This window comes from Pelodiscus sinensis, chromosome 2 (assembly GCF_049634645.1).
Source record: "Pelodiscus sinensis isolate JC-2024 chromosome 2, ASM4963464v1, whole genome shotgun sequence".
NCBI classification, from domain to species: domain Eukaryota; kingdom Metazoa; phylum Chordata; order Testudines; family Trionychidae; genus Pelodiscus; species Pelodiscus sinensis.
Window position 1 is genome coordinate 33,152,119 of NC_134712.1, and position 19,844 is coordinate 33,171,962.

Sequence of the window (19,844 nt, forward strand, 5' to 3'; positions counted from 1 at the left end):
ATATTGCACAAGTGTTCAGCACTTAGTGGAATCAGACTCTAAGGGTACGTACACAGCAGGGCTCAAGTCTAATTAAGCTACACAACTGCAGCTAAGTCAATTGCGTAGCTAAAGATGAAAAAGCTTACTTCGGCTTTTGGCGCTGTCTACACAGCAGGAAGTTGAAAGAAGAACACTTTTCCTTTGATCCCTTACTCCTTGTGAAATGAGGGTTACCAGGAGTCAGAATAAGAGGTCCTCCAACTCGCCACTGTTTTGAAATAATGGCTTGCTGTGTAGGTGCACTCTTTGTTATTTCAGAATAACATCAGTTATTTCGAAATAACACTGCTGTGTAGACATAGCCTAAATGTTTTTGCAAATTTTACAGAAATATGAGAATGAAAATGTTAGAGTTTGGAGATTTTAATCTGGAGGCTTCAATGACTTCTGCAAAGTGGGAGATAAATGTTTGTGATGTTATATGTTGAGTAAGAGGAGAATATCAAGTTATACAATATAGAACACTAGATATTAATATCTTACATCTCACAAAAACATACTTTATTGTAAAGCTTAGCTCATTTGTGAAGAGTTATTGTAGAAGCCTGTTCACATTGCTACAATTAAATTTGTGTCCTCGCTTTAATTACTAGCATTAATTATATCAGCACAGTAAAACAGCCATAAAAATAAGTCTGGCTGAAATTTGACATGAAAGGTCTAAGCCAAGGTACATTTTCCCCCCTGAAATACTGGTTTAGTCAGTTTTATATTGAATGGCCTAAATAAAACAAAAATGTGCTTATTTGAAAATACCCATCCCCTAGAGCCAACTAATAAAATCGTCATCAAAATTGTTTTGTTTAATAGTATTACTATTGAAATGCAAAACAACAAAGTACAGAAAATCAAACATTAGAATATCAACTCAACTCTATCCCAGATGTGGGGAACCAAATGCGGCCCTTGGCTTGCCTGAATCTGGCCCCAGAGGCTCAGGGCTCCCCCCTCAAAATTGAGGAGTGTGTGTTGGTGCTTCAGCTCCCCTGACACCCGCCTGAGAGGCTGGAGCACACAAAATCCACTAGCCTGTGCCCCCCTAGGCCCTGGTGTGGGAGGGGAATGTGAGGAGTGTCTTTCTCCTTCTCAATCAGGGGCTTCTCACTTTGCTTCTCACTTGTGTGCAGCCCCCAACTGATTTCTCTATGGTTCAGTGGCCTCAGGCCCAAAATAGGTTCCCCACCTCTGCTTTATCCACACTATTTACCATTATATTTTTCTTTTTTTTATTAAAGAGCAGCATGATTTTATAACAGAATGTCAAACTTCACTTTAAATTTCATAGACACCGAAACAAGAGTTACACTGAAAATAGATGTAGAAATGTAGCCGTGTTAGTCTGGTGCAGCTGAAACAAAAAACAGGACTGTGTAGCACTTTAAAGACTAACAAGATGGTTTAATAGATGACTGTTTCAATTTGTGTTCACATAAGGGAGATGTAAGATTTTTCTACTCAGAATATGAAACTTACTGGATTCCAGTTGTGCATGTGTACTGTCAGGTATTCTGGGAATATCCCTGTAAGCATGAGAAAACAAGATAGTCTAAGCTTTTCTCAAACAATAGCTTTAAAACGTCAGTCAACTATAACACAATTCAAATTACCACATAAGACCTTGAGAAAACCATACATCTATCTCCTCAGCCACAGCAAATAATGTAATGACTAATGTAATAGCTAAGAATGCAGTTGTACTCAAATACAGTGGCAAAATAAAATAAAATAAAATAAAATGGCTGAATAAATAAAATGAAAGAAAGAATCCAATCATTCCAAAGTTAAACACAAAGTAGACCTGTGAGTGGTAGACTTTAAACCACCTTAAACAAGGTGGATCCTTTACATTGGTTGTCTCAGTCTCTTCATTACTGGCAACAGTCATGACATTGATAAAATCTTACTCTTTCTGTAAAAGTGCATAATTTTGTTTGACAACAGGACAAATAGCAGGAATAGTGTTGAACATCTCTAGTTTGGCACCCTCGGGACCTGACCAATGCCAAACCGGTGAAGGTCACTATTGTAGTGTGTGGGTCTTTTTATTTATATTTCACGGAGGTGAATAAATGGAACAGTTCTTGCTTAATAATGTATGTCTCTACTAATATATTCTATAAGCCTATGCCTAACCAAAGCTTATCAGCTGTCTTCATAAGCTCTTCATAAGTATTAGTATTGTTACATAATTTTACAGTATTGGCACAAGGAAATAAGTAGAAAAAGCATAAAAATGTGTACACATAGCAGTTTACTGGGCTCTTGGAAGACATTTAGGGGTAATTTAGAGCTAAACAACAGCACAGAAAACTGAGCGCCAGGACTTGTGACTACAAACAAACTTTACAGGACTTCAGGAATTGTGGTCATATCCACAATAAGCGGAAAATAGACTAACTAAAATCATGCCAGACCACAGATGCAGCTGGACCAGAGTGCCGGACTAGCGAGGTTCAACATATATTATCCTCTAATATGTGATAACTATCGGCAGTCAAGCTGGATGTGAATTCACATAATACAAAACATATAGATCACAAATACATTTATGCCTAAGTAATGATAAAGATTTAACTTGAATCCCCAAACCAGAATCTTCATTGTGCAAGCTAACATGGCAGATATAACAACTTAATGTTATTGCATGTACCTGTTAATATATGAGGCAAAATGTTATATCAGATGCAGCCCATGTACCAACTATGGGTATGTCTACACTTGCCCCCTAGTTCAAACTAGGGAGGCAAATGAAGCATACCGAAATTGCTAATGAAGCATGGGATTTAAATATCCCGCGCTTGATTAGCATATTCGTGGCTGGTCACCATTTTAAAATGCCGGTAGCCCGAATTAACTCGCCGCGTGTAGACGCGGTAGTCCGATCCAAAAACCTTCCCTCGAATTAACTGTTACTCCTTGTGCAATGAGGAGTAACATAGCCTATGTCGTGCAATGAGAAGTAACAGTTGATTCGAGGGAAAGGTTTTGGATTGGACTACCGCGTCTACACTCGGCGAGTTAATTCGGTCTGCTGGCATTTTAAAATGGTGACCAGCCACGAATAAGCTAATCAAGTGCCGGATATTTAAATATACAAATGAATCCAAATGCATCACAGGAGATGCAGCTGGCACAATAAATCATGTTGTAGTCTATCTTGTTAGTGAATAAATGTATAAAAGGTAGGTATTACAGCTAAAAGAACTGAGATATAAAACTTACTCCTCTCCAAAAAAATGTCAATCGTGCCCATCTAAAAATGTATGCATGATAGTGTATGCCTTATCATTATTACTGGTGATTTTTACAGCACCCCAAAATGTCCTAGGTGTATTACAGAACAAATAGAAAACTCTGGTCCTTGCCTTTTGCAATATTTGAGATACTCTGCTATTCTACAGATAAGAGAGGCATTAAAATCTTTGCTCGTTATTAAATTTAGCTTTAGCACAATATATCCTCAAATTCAACTCCTACAAATACTGTAACATGAAACTGAACCCACATGGAAATATGCCAACTGAATATCAAACCAAATTACTTTTTTCTTTGGAATTTTGGATATTCATCCCCATGACATTCAGAGATCACTAATCAGTAGTTTGAAGCGAGAAGAACTTTGTAATTATACATTCAAAACCAAAGAGATATTATCAGACACACAGAGCTATATGCAACAACATTAGATACAACACTAATTATGCAAAGTCATATACCTAGGGAGAGGAAATAAGTTAGGGAGGTTATAATGTCCCTCTTCACAGCCATGTGGAATAATTCATATACTACTGGGACCCATAAGCTTGGAAAAATGTAAACATAACTGAGAAAATTAGAGGGAAAGAAAATATTATAAGCACAGGAGAAGACACCATATAAGGAGAAAATGAGGGAGCTAAGGCTATGTCTACACTACAAAGTTTTTTCGGAAAACTTCCCAAAAAAGCCTGCAGTCTAGGCGTAGCCTGAGTCTATGGAGTCTAAGAAAAAGAGGACTTTGCCATCATCTGTAAATACCTTCAAGAAACTGTGTAAATGAAGAAAGGGAGTTTTTCACTGTCTCTAAAAACAATAAAGCAAAGAGAAATAACCTGAAGCTAAGAAAGAAAATGTTTAGGCTAAATATTAGGAAATAAGTCTCAAAGGTAAAAACAATTGGACAACACAAGACACTAAATAGGAGACAGGAGAACAGTGTAGATAAGACATTGGTGTTAATGATGTAGTGAGTTGTGTTAATGCTTCATTGAAATATATTATGCTCTAGATGCTAATCAATCATTTATTAGATTTTCTTTTTGCTCAGCTGTGAATAGATACTCTGGTTTCACTATGTGAAAGACTCCTCCCCATGTTTTACAGATTGCACCTCTATAAACCAGTACTCCCTGGTCCAGCAATATCTATGGACTGGAAGAACTATGGATGTTCCAGAATCAGAGTCCCAGAACACTGCATGGAGTAGGAGGGCTGGGAGCCCAGCATGATGCAGGGGTGGGTGGTGAAGGAGCATGGCCCAGCTGGGCTGCAGGGGGAGGTGGGAAGACAAGCATGCAGATTAGTTGGACTGATGGGGCAAAGTGAGAAGCCAGTCGTGTAGCTCAGCTGGGCTGTGTAGGAGGTGGTGGGAGAGGCGGGAGAGTTGGGAGCTGGCATGTGCCTCAGCTGGACTTCACAAGGCGGTGGGGTGGAGAAGCATGACACACATCCCAGCTGGGCTGCCCTGGGGAGCTGAGAAGCCTGGTGGAAGGATAGCCAGGGGATGGGGCCACAAATGACTTCTCCTCGTCTGGCTAAATCCCTTATCCGGGACGAGTCAGGTCCTGAGGGTGTTGGACCAGGGAGGTCCAACCGGTATATAATCATTCTATACTCTGGTGACAATGCAGGATATCAGGCAATGGGGATGGATTTATTATGAGTCACATTTTGACATATCCATGTATGGATGCAAAAGTGTGGAGCAGAGACAAGGAACAAGTTGCTTACCCTAAGCAGGAGCCAACAATAACTGTAGTGCCTGTACTTCCCTGGTCAGGGATTTGCCATCTATTGACGAGAGCATATTTTCATCCCTCTCAAGAGGGGAGGTTGCACGTGTGACCAACCTGTACGTCAGGAAACTCCAAAATGCCTCCTAGAGTTCTTTCAACCACCACCCATTTGAATCCATGTATAAGAGGGACAATTCCACCCTACACTCACGCTTTTTGATTATAGAATGTTGGGTACCATCTGTGTAAAATCTGTTCAATGTGTGTTGGGTCTAAACTAAAATGTAACAGCACCTTATTTTAGTCCCTAAGAAATTTTAGAAAACAACTCACCCAATTGGCCTTGAAACAACAAGCTCCACTTGTGGTTCAGGCTTAGATTCTAAAATGATGTTATACACCTCTTCAAAAGTGGCTCCTTGCAATAGCCTTCCATTCCACTCTAACACTTCATCACCTGCAATTACAGTAATAATTACCTTCTTATTAAAAAAAGCTTATCCTGTGAACTGCACTGATAGAGACAACCTCCCTCCTCTACTACAAACTTTCTGAATTGTGTAATCTGTACTGCAGAACAAGCTTAGTGTCTTAAAATAAGAGAAGTCTGGAGTACTAAAAGCTTCTCGTACATCATCTTTGAATAATGCCAGCAAATATTAATAGTAAAACTAAGACAACTACTGCCTAGTAAAAATAACTCAGTTACTAACCAGATAAAGCATTGTTATTGCAGGTATTTTTTTTTAAAGTAAGTTGCTTTTTGAAAAAAATGTGAGAATGAATAGAACCTGTAAAAGTGTCAACTGGATAATCTAGGGACTGAAAGTAGGGGTTGGTTTCAAATGTATCAGCTGCATTGCTGTAGCTATCAAGTGTACATAATTACTTCAAACCAAACTTACAAGAACTTATTTTCTTGCTTATTGTTTTCTGTACAAAAGCTCATTTCTAAAGCAGACACATACCTGGTCTAAGATGCCCCACGGTATCAGCTAAACTGCCTTTTTTCACTTTGGTAATAAATGCACACAGGCGACCAGTTTCAGTCATCTTTCCTCCTACCACCTGTTTGGAAGAAAAGGGTTGTCACATAAATAGAATTATTGTTTAATGACTGAAACTTAAATGACAATATAAATAAAATAATTCAGTGATTCATTTTTTTAAAATGCAGCATATATGAGGCTGATACTGATATACATGTAAGGAAATCCAAATCCCTAGTTTAACGATAATGCAATGCAAATACAGAATTTTAAAGCTCATGAACTCTATAGTTCATGTAAACAGAATAAGTTGATAGTCTCACAGCAATGTAAACTACTATAAAAAAAATTCCCAACATTTAAGGTACCATTGGCTAGACTGTTTACTTCAGTAAAAAAAATCTACCTTCATAATTGTAATTGTTAGGCAAGGACATCTTAGTGTATGCTGTTCTAATTGCATGCACACAGCTCAGATTGGTTTTAAGATTTTAGGGACAGGTATTCCAAAGAGAGTATACTTCTTAACTTGTAGCAGGAAGGCACAAAATTCATTGTTATTAACTGAAGATTTAATCTTTTTTTAAATCAGCTAGTTACAAAAAAGAGTAATTTTGTAAGCTCTATTTTACATTATTTTTCTCCTTCAGGCAAAATACAATAAATTTTGACTATCACTACAAGTAAATAAGTCTCCAAATATTTAATATTTTTATAATTTTTTTACCAGTCTCAGTAAAAATATATTTAATCAGTAAATGACTGTTTTTACCGTATACGGTTTTACACAAAAAATTCCCCAATCTTTTAGTGCCTCGTTTAGTGAAAAATATAATATTCTATAGTACTGTTGATTCTTTTTCTTTGATTTTCGTTGGCTCTAAGAGGGAGCAGCTTGATGAAGAATCTGTACGAAAATGTTCAATCTATTTTAAAGTGATATGAACCTATAACTGCATAACGATAGAAGTTATACTATTTCCCTTTAATATAAACTTCTTCTTTTAACATACAAGTAATTTGCAAAATAATTTTACTAAGCAGGGGAGTTTATTCAAAGGGATCAAATTATTAATTAAATCTGTGTTAATTTGTTAAGTTTATTACAATACCTATATTAAGGATTTCTCTCTGTGTGGAAAGATGGTACATTGACTTTACTATGTATCTCTGAGAGTCAAGAAAGAATGTATTATACAGTGTAGTCTTCTAATTCTATACCTTAGATTTTTTAACAGGCTCTATGAAGCAATACAATTGTAATATCAAATCTGTTTTAAAGGTTAATTTACAGCTTAAAGAAACAAAACTAATAAACTTAAAATCCATGGAGGGCAAAATCATTTAAAATAATTTTTCATACTTATTTACTTTGGTTAAAACAATCGCAATTCTTGTGCTCAAAGTAAAGACAGTTAAAACAAACAGGACATCAATGTAACAGAAGGCAACATATTTAAACATAATTATTGACAGAGTGATACTATTATACCCTTATTTAATTTTTCTGATCCTCAAACTATGAAATACATTCCAAAGCAATTCCTTTTTCACTGACCTTGTCCTCTCACAATGTAGCCATTTTCCAATTAAATACAAATTCCAAAAAATTCTAAAGCAGATTAATATAGCTCATAATTGTGCTGACATAATCTCTATTTACAGTATCCCATACTATAGAGTTAGCTGTGCACTTGAATGTAAGCCAGTACTATGTTAAATGAAAAATAATGGAATAATCAAATGTGTTGACAATTTGCCATAACGAAGTTCAAATCACATTTACAGGTTTTGTGGCATTTTTTTTTTTTACATAATTTTATTTCTTCTTATATTCTCTTAGGGTCACAAACAATTATCTCAAAGTCCACAAGATGCACATGAAATGGAATAAAACATGAGATACAAATATATAAATTATAAATGGACATATATGTACTAACACACCCGCCAATGGAGAGTTCAAATGGGGTAACTGTCCCAGGGCTCAACGATTCAAAGGATCCAGGGCTCCCTTTAAATCGTTCTGGAGGCTTGCTGGCATAACTCCGGTGTGTGCTGGGGTAGAACATGGACCATGCAGCACCAAGGAGTGGCTGCCCCAGCACCACCCCTTCTGCCCAAGTCCCCGCCTCTTCCAGAAGTGTGGTACCCCTTCTTCCCCCCACCTTGCCCAAGCACCCAGTGAGTCTGTTGGCATGCCTGAATACTAGACATCAAATCATAGTAAAGGTGAAACCTTATTGCTAAACAATCATATACAATAAATAAATACAAATTAAATCACAACTTGGTTTATTTAAAACATAAAAGTCCATAAATGTAAAACAATATAGAATTAACTTGAACAAAATTCCAACCCCCCTTCCAGTATACATTTTATTAAGCACATCTAAGACCTTGAGAAATAATCATTTTGGTAATTAACAATAAACTGTCACTATACTGTATTTCTGGGTGTACTGGCAACATTTAAAATATTTTTTCTTGCATATTAACCTAGTTTACTAAACTTTAAATGTTATTACTTAACATCTAGTTAAAAAAGTAACAATTGTCCATTACTAACCTTTAATCCAAGCACTGCTCCCGAATCTCTAGGCACACTTCCATCTTTCAGCCGTTTATTTAACAAAATTCGTCCAATTAGACGTTCTCCATCTTTGGATGGCTGCCAGGTCACAGGGTGCTATGATAAAATGTTAATGGAAAATATAGTGAATATATTTTCTCTGAAAAAAATCTCAATATTATTTTTATTTCCTCATAAGTATACAATTTTAAAAGTAGTATGATTACACCATCATTAATTTAATAAAATTATAAAACTAAGACCTGCGAAAGACCTCTTAGGTAATTTATTCTATCCCTAAATCATTTAAAGTATGCATAAAATCTCTACTCCACAAATACATTCATACATCCAATTTGTGGAATATTTATAGCTATATTTACACATAGCATGTTGTTTACAGTGTTGTTTTAGCTGTATTAACCTGAGGACATGAGCTGCAAGGTAGGTGAAATAATATCTAACTTCTTTCAGTGGAAGAGGCAAGCTTTTGAGCTTCACACAGCTCTTCCTCAGGTCTGGAGAAGGAAACTAAAATGTCCAAGCTAAATAGGTGGGCCATATTGTTAAGCATAAGGGGTTCATAGATGTTATCTGAAAATACTTTAAACCAAGTGGGCAATTAACACCTCTGCAGTCACAAGATAATAGAGAGTTAGTATTCAGCAGACTGTGTCAGGAAGTTGTGATGGAGATAACAAACAGTGTGAGATTTGATGAGGACCCATCCTGAACAAAATCTTTCCCAGCCCCTTTCTTGTATCCTTCAAACAGAAACCTAATCTCACCAACCTCATCAAAAGACACAATCTCTCCACAGACCAGGACACATCAACTCAAAACAGACTGTGCTGAAACAACAGATTTAAAACCCATAGCCGTATCTCCATCTCTACAATCATCAACACTCTCTCCCAACCCACCTTTCAAGATCCATGGCTCCTACACTTGCCTATTATAATATGTGGGGTACCACATTCTGCACATCAAATGCCACATCAACATCTATGTGGGTAAAACTGTTACCCCAGAATTTAAAAAACCAATGAATGGTCCTGCAGCACCTTAGAGACAAACAAAAAACATAGCTAGTATCATGAGCTTTCATGGGCACACCCCACTTCTTCAGAAAGCTGCAGGACCATTGGTTGTTTTTTCAGTTTTTTAAGTTACAGACTAACATGGCAACACCTTTGAGACCCAGAATTTGTCATTCCCGCATGTACCCCAAATGGGACAGTAATGCAGTCAGTAATTCTGTATGTTTAGCCTCTTCCACTAAAAACCAAATATCATATAGCAAGAAAAATCTTAGTCCCTGGGAGGCAAGACCACACAGTTGCAAATCTGCAGCTTTGTTTTCAGAATGGGAGGTGTATTAGAAAGTTAATAAATAAGTATGGAAGAGAGTGAGTGACTAGCAACCTTGATTTTAAATACAGGCAGTCCCCGACTTACGCGGATCCGACTTACGTCGGATCCGCACTTACGAACCGGGCTTTCTCACCCCGGAGGTCGAAGTAGTGGATTGCTACCTGCGAGCTGCGGGGCGAGAAAGCCCCGTTCGTAAGCTGCTGCGGTGCCCCTGGTCTGCTGGAGACCGTCTCCAGCAGACCAGGGGCACCGGGTGGGTTCCCGCGCTTCTGAGGCTTTGCCATAGCAAAGCCTCAGAAGCGCGGGGAACTGCCGCTGCTGCCGCTTGAGACCCGGTGCCTGTGGTCTGCTGGGGACCGTCCCCAGCAGACCACAGGCACCGGGTCTCAAGCAGCAGAAGCCTCAGAAGCGCGGGAACCCGCTCGCTGCTGCCGCTTGAGGCCCGGTGTCTGTGGTCTGCTGGGGACGGTCCCCAGCAGACCACAGGCACCGGGACTGAAGCCGCAGCCGTGGGGGGGGGGGGTCCCGCGCCTCTGAGACTTTGCCAGAGCAAAGCCTCAGAGGCGCGGCACCCCACTGCCGCTGCTGTTCTGCTCCTCATGTCCCTGGTCTGCTGGGGGGGAGGGGCGCGGATAGTGCCCCCTCCCCCCAGAAGACCAGGTTTTTGTTTTGGACCCTGGAGCAGAGCAGCTGGGGCGCTGCGGATTGGTCCTGCAGCACCCGCTCTGGGCACTACTGGACCAACCCGGCAGCACCCCAGCTGCTCTGCCCCAGGTCCTGATTCAGCCGCTGCTGGTCAGTTTCAGCAGTGGCTGAATCAGGACGCCTGGGGCAGAGCAGCTGGGGTGCTGCTGGGTTGGTCCAGTAGCGCTGAGGAGCGGTGCTACTGGAGCAACCCAGCAGCACCCCAGCTGCTCTGCCCCAGGCGTCCCCAAGTCAGCCGCTGCTGAAACTGACCAGCGCTGACTACAGGAAGCCTGAGGCAGAGTTGCTCTGCCCCAGGCTTCCTGGAATCAGCGCTCATCAGTTTCAGCAGCAGCTGACTTGGGGAAGCTTGGGGTTCTTAAGTTGAATCTGTATGTAAGTCAGAACTGGCGGTCAGTTTCAGCAGCGGCTGAATATGGACGCCAGTTCCGACTTACATACAGATTCAACTTAAGAACAAACCTACAGTCCCTATCTTGTATGTAACCCGGGGACTGCCTGTACCTCAGCATGGTGTTATGATTAGGAATGTTTTGATGATAAGAGATAAAGAATTTTGCTGAAATTAGAAAAAGTAGTGACCCAGTAGAAGTTACTATGGTGATCCTTAGAAGTTACTATAGAAAATGTGCTTTGTTTGAGGTTAGTTATAAAAGATTAGGTGAACGCACTCTGCTTGTATCAATTATTTGTCACACAGATGAGCTGTGCCTCCATTGATTATTTCTGACACTGTCTGAAGAGAAACAGTCAAATTGCCACTACTTTATGTTCTGAAAATCCTGGGTGAAAAATCTGGCAAGCCATTTTCTCAGAGCGATAAAAAGGAAAAGAGTGATTGATACAAACAGTTTGCTGTCCTGGGCAAGAAGAGAGGATGAAGGGCAGGGTAGCAACTTGGAATTTCTCTGTTCTGTGGTCCATGAGCCAATTTATTATTATATTTCATTACTGGGTCAGTGCCTCAAGATGGCAGCCTGGTCAAGGGATTATGTCGAAAGGAAAGGGAATATCTAGAAAAAGAGAACAACTGGAAATGATTTTGGGAAACAGCTTGACTAATTTTGTACAACAGCATAGTAATTGTCTTTGGAAGCCTGGGAGCTTTAGAAGTCCAGAGAATTCCTGCAGCTCATTAGGCAGATGGTAATGATGGTAAAGAGATAAATCAGTTAAAGACAAAAGTGGAGAAATTAGAGAAAGATAAAACTGAGTAAGACAAAAATAACCAGCCTGACTCTCCAGACTGAGACAGTGGCAATGCAAAAGCAAGTGTGTGATAGTGAGAGAGAGAGAGAGAGAGAGAGAGAGAGAGAGAGTGAATGAAAAGCTAGAACAGGAAGTCTGCAGATTGAAACAGAAGAAAAGATAGATGAATTTTCCACCTTGTAATTTTTGTTAAGACTTGCTGAGCACAAAGGGAAGACCCCAAGGGTGCCTCCTGTTACCGTGCTTTGGAAGACTGGACTAGATTGCCTGATTTGGACACTGTTGGATGTGCAAGCTTCAAAGAGTATGTGCAGTTTGAAGGAGGGGCATTCAGACAGAATTTGTTGTTAGATACAGCTGCCACTTATTTCAGAATTACACCCTGTTTGAGTATCCAGCTGGAGTTAAAATCTTACAAGGATTTAATGTGGTATAGAGTATTGTTCCCTTTTGCAGGCACATACTGTATTGGGTAGAAAAGAAGGGAAATAAAAGGGCAATTTGGCTTAACGGATTTGGAAAGAGAAGGGATTCTGGGATTGACGTTTTGAGAGAATTAAGACTGCTAGTTCATTTTGCTAACAGGGTCCTATGGGAAATGCCTCCTGGCTCATCCTGGGAACCAGTGGAGATATCAGCAAGCTGCAGGCTAGCAGCCCTCTACCCATTTTCTGGCAATTGCAGAAAAATACTGGGAGGCATGGGTCAAGAATAAAATAAAATGTGATAGGTAAAATAGAATCTGAAGAATTGGAATGGCCCATGTAGTCCCCCAGAAGTCCTGGCAATTGCAGAAAAATACTGGAAGCTGGCAGTTGCCACAGGTGGAGGATTGCTCCCAAGAAACAGTTAAAGGTGTTGCTTACCAGGTACCTGGTTACCAGTTCACATCCCAACCTTGGAAGCCTGAAGAAATTTTTAACAGGGACAAAGGATGATTAGCTAATAAAGTTAAATAGTGCCTTAATAAAATGGTTATTAATATGCGGCCCAATATGACAGGAAAATGGCTCCTTCAAGGACCCCATGGAATAAAAGGAAAAGAAATGTGGACTCTGGAACCACCTGTAATTAATTTGATCAGAGCATATGCAGTTCAAAACAATGAAAAAAACTAATTGGTGATTGATCCAACCCACACCCTGAAAAAGATTACTGTGGGCCTCATTTTAGCAAATATCTTGGCAATAGAACCCATTTTGAAAGTTTTTCAAACCATTCTATGAGCACTGAAAAATTGCATTAATCTTCACGATGTCCCCAGACCATGCAAGAACTGAATAAAAAGGTACATTCTGGGAACATTTTGGCACAAGGTTAGATGTTCTTAATTCTATAAAGGTGGAAATGATTGTGAATAAAAGAAATTCAGTGGAGCACCGTCTAAAGGGTTTAGCAACATCCCTGAGGGCATCTTTAGATCGCTAATGCTCAATACAGGATGGGGTGGCATATATATCAGATGAATGGGAGCAATCGCAAGAAAAAGGCGATCTCCACCCCTTGCACCCTTCTGGTGCCCTCCTTAGCCCTGGAATGCATACAAATACTGATGTGAAAAAATGACACTCTATTGGATATGATTTGAGATGATAAGTGAAAATAAGAGCATTATTTTGAAAAATTCCATCTACTGAGAGGGATTTACTATGGTGGAAAATGGTGAATTTTACCTACGATAAAAGATCTGGCGAGATTAATGTATTTGTATTATTGAATTCAGAAGCAGAAATAAGGTGGGCTTCTCCCTTTGTAGTGCTGGGCCTTAATCCTAATCCTATAGTGATGGAGCCCATGGGTCATAGGTTATAGGTAACAAAAGAGGTCTGGGTTGGAACTGCTAATCTGCTTAGAAAAACCTGAAATTGGGTATGAATGTACTACACAGGGGCGGTATGTGGGGGTCACTAAGGGTCACATGCACATACATCCCAAAAGCTGTGGGCAGAAGTGGCAAGATGCCAGCTAACATCTGGCCAGGCCAGAGCCTCTGGACATTAGGGGTAGTAGCAGCGGGGATGGGAACTGGCTTGTGCCCATAACAGTGGTCTGATGCACCTACACTCACAGGCAGCAGTGGGCAAAGGGAAGCAATGTGGCCCCAGCTCTCTCTGCTCTCCTGGTGTGTCCATCAGGGAAAGGGCAGGACTGCCTCTGCAATTGCCATCAGGAAGTGGAGCAACATTGGGATCAGAGTGAGCTGGGGCTGTGTTACTCTGCTTCTCCCACCACTACCAGTGAGGCTATATCTACACTACAGAGCTTTTTCAAAAAACTTCATTTACATCCACACTGCAATCATGTTCTTTCAACCAAAATTGAAAGAACAAAGGGGTTTCTCCAATACTGGAAAATCTCTTTCTATGAGGAAGAAGCCTTTTTGCAAAAGAGCTCTTTCAGAAAAAGGCATGTGTGGACGGAGAAGGAGTTATTTCGAAAGAAGAGGAAAGAGGAAAAAGCACAGGTGCCCTGGTGACCACTCCCTCCATAATAATCAAAGCTTAAATGCGAGATAGTGTCCATTCAGTGCGCATACAATCTTTCGAAAAAGCAGATTGCTTTTTCGATGCGTTTTTGCTGTGTAGACGCTCTCTTTCAGAAGAAATTTTTTTGGAAGCTCTCTCCTGGGAAAGCTTCTTCCAAAAGAAGCCTGCAGTCTAGATGCAGCCTAAGTATGCGAGGACTTCACACTCAGGCTCCGTCGACGGAGCCATGTAGATTTGTTGTTTTGGCAAATGCAAATGAAGCCGCGATTTAAATGATCGCGGCTTTATTTACATTTACATGGCTGCCGCGCTGAGCCAACAAACAGCTGATCAGCTGTTTGTCGGCTTGTGCGCTAGTCTGGACGTTCCCCCTGTCGACATCAAAGCCCTTTGTCGGCAGCCCCGGTAAACCTCATTCCACGAGGAATAACGGGGCTGCCAACAAAGGGCTTTGATGTCGGCAGGGGAGCGTCCAGACTATCTGATCAGCTATTTGTCGGCTCAGCGCGGCAGCCATGTAAATGTAAATGAAGCCGCGATCATTTAAATCGTGGCTTCATTTGCCTTTGCCTATGTGTCTAATCTACATGCCTCTGCCGACAGAGGCATGTAGTCTAGACACAGCCTCAGTGTCCTGCAGTGCCCTGGGCCGCATCGGTTGGGAGAAGAGGCAGGGCGGGACAGAGCAAGGACGGGGAAAAGCAGGGCCTAGGGGACAGACGGGGTTTTCCTGGCCCTTCCCCAGGCTGGAGGGGCAGTGTCATGTGGCCAGTGCTCCCTCTCCCCCCGCTATGCCTGACCTCACCAGTTGTCCCTGGGACCACAAATACTTTGCAGTCACAGGATGTATGTTTAGAAATGATAGATGGAAAATGTCATTATGCTATTCATCCATTTGTAAATTAATCTGTGATTGTGTATATGGGTGATAATTGTATAGGTCTTAGAAGTTGGTGCCCAATTATCATAATTATGTACATGATGTATCTCATGAACCTCATCGAAACAGATGATTTTGCCATATTGTAGTTATTGAAGGTTGTGATTTTAAACTTCAATGCTTGAATTGAAATATAGCAAATTAAAAGTGAAATACACTTTGTGTTCAAATATAATACTTGCACCCATTGGAATGAATTTAACTATTTGTACAGATATTGCTTCAGCATCAGCTTGTGAAGAATTATTTACATGCTACTAAACAGGAGGCATGTAAGATTACAGTCACAGTCCATCATTCTACTAGTGATATTAAATAAGTAATTGAGAGGATTAGCAAAAAATTGGAATATAAATAGTAAGCAGACAGTGGTGGGATGGTCCCTCATGGAAACAGGGATTTTAAATCTGTATTTAGTACCAATTGTGGTGAATCTTGTATTTTAGATAGTAATGTTTTGTTCCTGGTGTTGACATGCTGCATTCAAAGGAAGAATAATCAGTTACAAAGCCCACATTTTTCCTTGCCCTGGAACTTACATGAGGTCTGCTCTATAATGAGGCATATTCAGGGATGAAAACAGAGTGTCAGCAAGAAAATTATTGCTCAGTATCAGTAAAGAGCATTGAGCCTATGCTGAGTCTCTCTTATAAGACATTGAATTTGTGTAAGTTTGTGAAGTTCTTAATGTTAAAGATAGATAATCTCCAAGGAGATGAGTCTTACTCAAGAATTTGGCATTCCTATATTTACCCCAGATGAAACAGTACTTCAATCAACAATTCTGTATGTTCAGTCACTGCCACTAACAAGCCAATCATCACATAAGCTAGGAACATCTTAAGTCCTGAGAGGCAAGGCCAAATAGCTATATGTTTGCAGCTTTGCTATCGAAATAGGGGGATGGGACAGAAGATTAATATACAGTATTACAAATATGGAACCAAGTAAGTGAGATCTTAGTTTTAAGTGCTCCATGTGTTTATGACACCAAACATTTTGATGGTTAAGAGATAATGAGTATTTTGCTGAAATTAGGAAAATGGGTGACTCACTAGGAGTCATTGTATCTGATGTATTTTGTTTGAGATTAGCTATAAAAGATGAGGTAAAAGCACTTGGACTGTGCTAATTGTTTATCAGATGGATGAGCTGTATCCCACTGATTTATTCCTGACACCTCCTTGAGTAACAGTAAAGTTACTACTATTTTGGATTGTAAAAACCCTGAGTAATAAAACTAGACAATCATTTCATTATCAAATGAACTTACACATGAAAATGTGCTTGTAGATCAACAGTTTTCACAAAGCAATAATTCGATATCTGACCTCATCCTCTGAGGAAACCTCATAACACCTCAAAGGGCAAGGCTGAAAGCTTAAATTCATAATTCTGCTGGACACTAAAAACCATGGCTTTAACACTAACTTTATGTCCCATTACAACAATTTGCAATAGACCCTGCTGCCTACTGTGCCTCCCGTGGCCTCCAAGTGCAGAGGTGAAAATCGCCCATTTCATTTTAAGTGATCTCCTACACCTTGTCTGAACCCAACGGCTATGTCTACAATGCCCCCATTTTGTGGAAAAAATATGCAAATGAGGCAAAGCGTGGAATATCCCTTCATTTGCATAATAAATTAGGCTCTGTTTTTGCGCAAGAGGCTTTGGCGCAAAAAGGAGCCGTCTACACAGCTCTTGCACAAGAGGGGGGTTTGGCGCAAAAATAGAGACTAATTAATTATGCAAATGAGGTGAAACGATATTCCATGCTTCACCTCATTTGCATATTTTTGTGCAAAATGGGAGCAGTGGAGACATAGCCCTTATGTTTAACAATCTGTCCAACCTTATATATAGCTTGGGATCTCTGGTTTCATACCCTAGACCTGAAGAAGAGTTGTTTGATGCTCAGAAGCTTGTCCCTTCCACCAGCAGAAGTCAGTCAAATAAAAGATATTATATCGCCTACCTGGTCTTTTTTGTACACAATAGAAAAGAACAGATCTTTGATATATGTGATTACATTTAATCCTGATGCTGAATATGAAGCACAGAAGAACCTCAGAGTTACTAAATGCACTTACAGGAGAGGGGGGAAGGAAAGGGAGCAATTGCCCCAGGGCCTGGCAAGTCAAAGGGGTCTGAGGCTCCTAGCTGCCGCTGCTGCTACTGCGACAGCAGGGGCCTCTTTGAATTGATACTCAAGAGCAGTGCCACATGCTCCACAAGTCTCTGAGAGCTAGGGGGTGGGGGAAAGACACTGTGATGTGAGTGGCACTAAGGGCTGACTGCCCTCAGCCCTGCACCTGGGTAACTTACCCCAGGGTCCACAGTGGCTGTTGACCCTGCTGACTAAAACTATGGAAATGGAGGCTGTTCGTAACTCTTAATAAAATGCTAGGTTGTTCTTTAAAAAGTTTACAACTGAACATTAATGTAATACAACTTTGAAACTTCACTATGAAGAAGAAAAATGCTGCTTCCAACCTTCTTAATTTAAATGAATAAAAGCATGGAAACAGTTTTCTTACCTTGTCAAATTAAAAAAAAAAATCCCATTAATTTTTTTAGCAATTTACATTTAACACACTACTGTACTGTAGTTGATTTTGTTTGTCTGCTTCTGCTTCCACTAGACTGCATACTTCTAGTTCCAAATGAGGTGTGTGGTTGACTGGTCAGTTCGTAACTCTGGTGTTCATAACTCCGAGGTTCCATTGTAAAACTCAGAACTCAAGCCTGATACACTGAGGCTCAGACCTACTATTTTTCACCTTTCTAAACATCTCAGTTTTCCTCTCTGTGAGTATGTAAGGTTTTTCAGATTCCTTTATATTCTCTCAGTGCTCTAAAATTATCAAAAGATCAAATTAAATGTAAAGATATTATGTGTTAGCTCCCCTTTCTAATGTAGTGTTTATTGAAATAATATTAGCATTTCTAATAGTTCATACATAATAAACATAGTCAGCACTGAGTCTGAGTATTCCATCATCCCACTACCATGTGTATGTGTGTGTGAATATATAGATATAGATATAGATACATACACACATGTATTATTACTGTATATTATAACATATTAAGGAAAACTGTAAACAAACTTATCACTTATTTGGTGTAATCATAGTACTTTTTGGCAACTATACACTAGTTTCATGCTTCTTTCCATGCAAAATTAACTGGCACAGTACAACTTTTCCCCTCCAATTACATCTAATAACTCTACAAAGATTTATCACGATCCCCACAAACAAAAGGCAAAACTAATAATTATCAAAGCAAATGGCAAAGACTCTAATACTATACAATACTCAAACAAAAAATGGCATGACAACAAAAGAACAAACATGACAGTGAAAGGGAAAAAAGAAAAACAATTTTCTGTGCAAATCGACCAATTTTTCTCTCTTTTTTAACCTGGGATTTAAACTATTAACTTATTTTAGTCCCAGGAGCACATATGCAGGAAATCATATCAGCCAATTCAACAGAATCCTCATTGTTAATTACTTTATAATTGCAGATAACATCACCAAGTACTAGCATGTGACCATAAGACCAAACTTTCCTTTGTGCCTGAATATTTTTTCTTATGCTACCAAATAGTAAAAATGACAAAGTAAGGGGGGATTTTTAGTTTTGTTTTTCTTTTCTGCACCTTAAGAAATGCTACATTGTCTCTAAAAACACCCTATCTTTTTATTAAATGCACTGTTTTAATGAGTGACACAGAGCACACGAAGACCAAATGAGAAGTTTAAAATGTAAGCTCCACAAGCTCAGTACCTTCTCGCTATGGCTATGCTCCTCATTTAAAGTTGTGCTACTACACGTATCTACCCCAGAGTCTTTAACTTGAGGCTCTGGCCATTCCAAGTCCTCTTCCAAAGAGTGGCCTCCAAAGCACACCATTTTCTTTTGTCTCTCAGATAAGGTGTTAGAGTCCGAAAAAACTGCCTGCTCACTAGTTTTTCTTTTTCCCCTTTGACTGTCCCCTACAAGTGTGGGATAAAAAAAGGGATACAAAAAAGAAAACATGCAAAGGTGTAAATAAAACAAAGGAAAAGTGAAATGATAAAGTAAACTGAATGGTAAGGCTCCACATGTCTCACCAAAGACATTGGGGATGCCTCACTGCTATGCCAAGACGTATGGTCCACCCAGTTGTAATCCATGTCTCCTGTGAGAATCAGACAGACAAGATAGTGCAAGTAAAGGAAAAGCGGAAGAAAGGACAGACACAGATATAATAAAAACTTTTTAAAAATTGTGGTTATCCTGACTGACTCATAACCTTTGACTGTAACACTTGCTGGAATGTTTTCAAGAGAAAGTTGAGACTCTGCATCAATGGAATACATGGAACGTGGAAGACTGTGTGTCTGTATACATATTCAACATATGAAAATATAAAAAAGTGATTTAATTCTATTAACAGTACTTTGACGATCTTACAAAAATATCTACAAATATCACAGAAACATGTGACACCTTATTGTGTATACATTAGAAACTTTTTGGAAA

The 19,844-nt window shown here is 39.7% G+C and overlaps 1 protein-coding gene across 1 annotated transcript in view; it reads right to left on the bottom strand.

Annotated features, from left to right (window-relative positions):
- Positions 1-19,844, bottom strand: part of RIMS2 (regulating synaptic membrane exocytosis 2) — a 517,795-nt gene that overhangs the window by 327,827 nt on the left and 170,124 nt on the right. The window contains exons 3-7 of the mRNA XM_075920242.1: positions 19,433-19,500; positions 8,595-8,714; positions 6,005-6,104; positions 5,370-5,493; positions 1,516-1,562 (exon numbers count right to left, since the gene is read on the bottom strand). Coding sequence (XP_075776357.1) covers positions 1,516-1,562; positions 5,370-5,493; positions 6,005-6,104; positions 8,595-8,714; positions 19,433-19,500 — 459 coding nt within the window. The remainder of the gene's footprint in view (positions 1-1,515; positions 1,563-5,369; positions 5,494-6,004; positions 6,105-8,594; positions 8,715-19,432; positions 19,501-19,844) is intronic.